The 5,075-nt window shown below is 56.5% G+C and overlaps 1 protein-coding gene across 1 annotated transcript; it reads right to left on the reverse strand.

The window, feature by feature from the left end:
* Positions 1–2,024: 2,024 nt before the first annotated feature.
* On the reverse strand, positions 2,025–3,591 carry Ccl17 (C-C motif chemokine ligand 17). Its single transcript, XM_048355519.1, has 3 exons — positions 3,478–3,591; positions 2,853–2,970; positions 2,025–2,324 (listed from the first exon to the last, which is right to left on the reverse strand). The coding sequence occupies exons 1-3, from the start codon at positions 3,545–3,547 to the stop codon at positions 2,210–2,212; spliced, it is 303 nt and encodes a 100-aa protein (XP_048211476.1). The 5' UTR covers positions 3,548–3,591; the 3' UTR covers positions 2,025–2,209.
* Between the last annotated feature and the right edge of the window lie 1,484 nt (positions 3,592–5,075).

Here is a 5,075-nt window from a genome sequence, read left to right on the forward strand (position 1 = left end):
GAATGCACTGGAGCCAGTCAAGAAGCAGAAGGGAGCCAGGAGAAAGGAGCCAGACTGGGTGTGGAGGAAGTCGAGTTAGTATCACTGAGAGGGAACGCTCCAGGGGGCCTGGGTTGTTCTGAGCTGGTACCTGGCCCAGGTCATTTAAAGCAGCGGAAATACTGACTTGGGTGTGTGAGTTCATAAAGGAGAAGCCTGGGGGAAAGGGATGCTTGGAAGGTTTACAATCACACACACACACACACACACACACACACACACACACACACACACACACACACTTTTTCTTGGGGCTTGAACCCAGCCACTTTCTGTTTTCTGGTTGGTTAGTTGGAGATGAGTCTTGAAGACTTTCCTGCCTGGGCTGGCATCAAACTGCAACCCTGAGATCTCAGCCTCCTGAGTAGCTAGGATTACAGGTGCTAGCCACTGGTGCCTAGCCACCACACACATTTTTAAAATGGTGCCCAGGTTGGTTTTAAACTCTTAAGCTCTAGGGATCTTCTTGCCTGCCTCAGCCTACATGTTAGCTGAAATGCAAGGTGTGAGCCACTGTACCTGGCCTTGTAATTTTTGTCTAGCAAGTGTGAGGCTCTGAGTTCACTCAATCTCTGCAGTGCAAAAAAGGAGGATGGGGAGGAGGAGAAGAGAAGAGGAGGAGGAGGAGGAGATGATTTTTGAATACCACAAGAGCAGGGGCATAGAACAGCCTCGGTGCTCATCTCTCCCTGCCAGGAATGGATGCCAAATAGACATAGACAGTAAGGAATCGCAGAGCAGCACTGCCTGGTGCTCCTGGCACTGCCTAGGACCCCCTCCCTCACAAGATTCTGCAGCTTTCCTCTCCATCCCTCCAGGCCAGGCATCCCACTTGGTGGTTTCCCTGCTCCTGGCCCCTAGGACAGGAGCCATCAGCTACAACCATCCAGTACACCTGTACTGAGGCCATATACAGTACAGGTGTCCCGCTGCAGCCACTCTGACCTTGGGTCTTTATCATGGGGCCCGAGTGTCCTCTAGTGGGCATTCTTGGAACATTCTGCTTGGAATTCCCACTTTGCACCATAGGTGGTGCTGCCGCCCCAGCAATTAGGGCTTCTGGGGCAACTTCCCCCTCTGCTCTGGTGCCCCTGGTGGAATTCACCCACACTGTGCTGATGACAATGATGTCCACTGTGCACCAAGCACCTCCCTCCCTCTTGCCAATGAGTCATGTACTGAGTTGCTTGACCCAAATAGCTGCCCCCAGTGAGTTGATTGGGAGTCTCTATGCCCCTTCTGTCCCCTTTCCCCAGCAAAGCAATTACAAGGACAGACACAGCTGGGGGCCAAGATTAGACAGGTGACCAGAGGGGGCAGGCAAAATGTGTCAGGGCCCCTAGGGCTCCCATAGCTCTTACCCCACCCTCCTCACACCCTGACACGGGCTTGCAGCAGTCCTGATCTCTCACGTACTCCCCTCTTCTCGGTCTCCTCAGGGCCCTACTGAGTTTAGCACATGGGGGGCTAGGTAAGAAAAAGATCTTGCTTCTTACAAGAAGCCCAGGGACACATATACTCAGTACTCAGATCATCTGGCTTTGGCTTTCAGGGTACAGGGGCCCAGCCATTGCTCTCCCTGCTGTCTTAGGGGCTCCTCTTCTCCTCTCCCCTTTTAGATCTTTCTTCCTTCACCCCATGCATTGTTTTCCCACCAACTCAGGACTGTGATGGAGGAAAACTCAGCCTCAGGGCAGGGGGGACCCTGGGATCACAGAGAAGCGGGTTCACTGCCACTGTCAGCATCTTAGCCTACAGAGAGAAGATCCAGACCAGCTGCCAGTTCATACCCTGGGAGGGGGGACGCCTGCTGCTCCCCACTGAGCCTCTGTCTACCCTTCCCTGCTCAACTCATACCCTGAGAGGGGGGATGCTCGCCTACTCCCCACTGAGCCTCTGTTCACCCTTACCTGCTCCCCACAACCCAGGCCTTTCTCGGCGGGGCCTTCCTTCACCAGATGGCTCCCTCTTGGTCTCTGTTTCCCTTTCTGACCTGGGACAGGCCAGAGTGGAAGGGTGGCCTGCACCATGGGACAGAACAGGCTGACTCAGATTGAGGGGGAAAGGCTTTATTCGGGGCTCCTTTGTGCCAAGGGGCCCGTGGAGGCCCGTGGAGGTCTCTGGACCCAGAGCACAGGGCTGGGCATCTCCATGAGGCCCAGGGGGAAAATCACGATGATTTAGAGGCCTGAGATCTCTTGAGGTTTTCCAAATATCTCACAGCCTTCTTCGTGTGCCTGTTCTTGGGGTCCGAGCAGATGAACTTGCCCTGGGTGGTCACAAACCTATGCAGAGGGAAGTGGAATATCAGGGTGGGAAGAGCTTTCTAGAGCCTCACAGGCAGCCCTCGCCCATTGCTGACCAGATCTCCAGGGTCCCTAGAGGCAAGAATCAGTTACACAGCCATCTGTCACAGATCTTGGACCCCAGGCTCTGAGGACTTAGTGACTCACCCTCCTTCCCCCATGGCTCTGCCTGGTTCCAGCCATCCCCAGGGCCAGGCCTGCAGGGCACTGTGCCCCTAGAACACCCAGGCCCTGGCAGGGGCCAGGGACCAGGGGTGGGGGCTGCCCTCTGCCTGGCTAAGGCCCAGGCCCAGGATGGCGACAGTGACCACATTGCTGTGGCCTGATTGTCCCATCCCAAGGTTGGACCTCACAGCCTGTGGCCCTTTTGGGGCCTGCTGGGACTAGGGGCACAGGGGACATGGGCCGTTCCTCCCTACCCTTCCCTAGCAACCACCTGGGAGCTCCAGGGCCCACCCACTCCGCACATTCAGTCTCAGAAGTAGGGGTGGTGAGGGGGAGACTCACACGATGGCATCCTTGGGACACTCGGTTGAGGTCCTATACCATGCCGCCAGCCTTTTGACGGGAATGGCGCCCTTGAAGAACTCCATGCAACACTCCCGGCCTGCGTTGGGGGCTCGAGCTGGGGAGACAGCAGAGCTGGGCTGTGTGTGTGTGTGTGTGTGTGTGTGTGTGTGTGTGTGTGTGTGTGTGTGTGGTGGGGTGTCTCTGTGGATGTGGAGGAGTTCTTGGTATGCTATTGGGGGGGGGCTTGCATGGGTGTGCATTTTGGTGCATTTGCTTTACATCTGCTTTTCTATTTAACAACCTTATTTCAACTTAACTTTCCAGACTAAATGGAAAACGTCATTTGGAGAGCTCATGGAAGCAATTCTCCTGTCTTTAGGTTATAGCTTGTTGTGCCTAAAACCCTTGAAGTAAACAATGCTACAGCCAAGCAGGCACTGGTAGCTCAAACCTGTAGTCCTGGCTGTTCAGGAGGCTGAGATCTGAGGACCTGTGGTCAGCACCTTTGTCTTATTATTACTTTCCTTGGAATGCTTCCAACTCAGAGCTGCAGCCTTTGGGAATAGATGGGGTGTCAGTGGTGGATGTCTGTGTGGAATTAGGGTGGGTCCCTTGTACTCACCTGCCTGGACATGCTGCAGAGAAACTTCCAGAAGCAGGACAGTCAGGAGCAGCATCTTCAGAGGCGTCATGGTTCTGGAAGTCAGGGAGGTCCCTGTGAAGGTCTCTTTGCTTGGGGAAAGCAAGTGTGCCAGCTGGCCGAGGTGGAGGTGACCTATTTAACCCCTGGGGGTAGTGTTCCACCTCCCTCCCCTCCCTTCCCCTCCATCCTTCCTCCATCCGGGTAATTCAAGGAATTTGAGATGAATCGGTGGAAAGCTAGTCTTGGAATGTTTGTGGTTTTCTCCAGAATGGGCCCTGGACAGAGGTGGGGTCCCGAGCTGGGGCCTCTACAGCGGCATGCTTCTCCTTTCTAAGAGGACATTTCTTGGTTCCTCTATTGGCAGAGCCAAGAGGCCTCAGCTTGTTCTGTGACTCTCTGATGATGGTGACAGTCTGTCGTACAGGGACAGTGGGCTGACAAACAGGGCTCCTCCCTGGGCCTGGGAGAGACTGAGGTGCCCAGAGGCTAACCAAGATGGCAGATCTGGTTAAGCACTGTGGCACACATCTGTAATCCCAGGTGTCATGAGTTTGAAGCCAGCCTGGGCTACCTAGAAAGACACTGTCTCAAACAATGGAGGAGGGAAAGAACAAAGCTGGCAGCAGTGGGTTAGATGGCGGCCTCTTTGGGTGGATCTCCCTTGGTGTGCCTCCTGCGTGTTCCTCTGCTTCTCTTGGGATCGAAACTACTGTGCACATCCGGCACCTCCTGAAGCCGCAGGCAATGGACTCAGCCTCTGACCTGTCTAGCTGGATTCCATGTACTCATGACCTGGCGTGGGCAGTTCCGGGGTGCACTGCCTGGGCAGCTTTCCATAGCAGAGTGGGGTGCCCTCGGTGTCTGGCCTGCGGGGTGGGGAGGGGCTGGGCAGTGGGAATGCTTCCAGACACGAGAGGCCAGCGGCAGGAGGACCAGGCAGCCTGGCCGTAGAAAGAGGCCAGCGAAGCCTTCGGTGCTGACCTGCCCCTCGTGGCCAGGGCAGCTTCGCCTCCGGGCTCCCCAAGCCCCCTGCCCAGCCTCCTGCAGACTCTCCACCTACCACACAGGGCAGCCGGCCCTGTCCACCCCAGCCCCGAGTGTGCGAGGGACTGCCATGCCCAGACTGCCAATGCCCAGGCCCCGCTGCAGTGGAAACTCCCCGCGTGGGTGTGGAGCCCTCTTCGCTCTGCTGCCCACTCAGAGGCTTTCTCCAGAAGGATCGAAATTCCCCTGTCTTTCTGGAGAACACGGCGCAGCAGCAGGAGCTGAAGGTTCTGGATGGTTGCTGGGGTGGTACAGCAAGGGAAGGCGGGGGGGGGGGTGCACAGAGCAAGCGGCTAGGGGAGCTGTCTGGGGGTGCCCCTTGGGGCTGGGCCAGCTCCAGCAGGAAGGCTGCCTGGGGACCGCTTTTGAGATGGGATTCAGACCCAGAGTCAGGAAGGTCATTTCCTACAAGGGCATCACAGAGGAGGAAATGTGCCGGAAGACACTGGGGGACAGCAAGGAACTTGGTGGGAAGGTGGGGGAAATAACCTGCCCTTGTCTGCCAGGCCCCAGCCCTGTCTGCAGCCCCGTCT

This window comes from Perognathus longimembris, chromosome 10 (genome assembly GCF_023159225.1).
Source record: "Perognathus longimembris pacificus isolate PPM17 chromosome 10, ASM2315922v1, whole genome shotgun sequence".
In the NCBI taxonomy this organism is placed as follows: domain Eukaryota; kingdom Metazoa; phylum Chordata; class Mammalia; order Rodentia; family Heteromyidae; genus Perognathus; species Perognathus longimembris.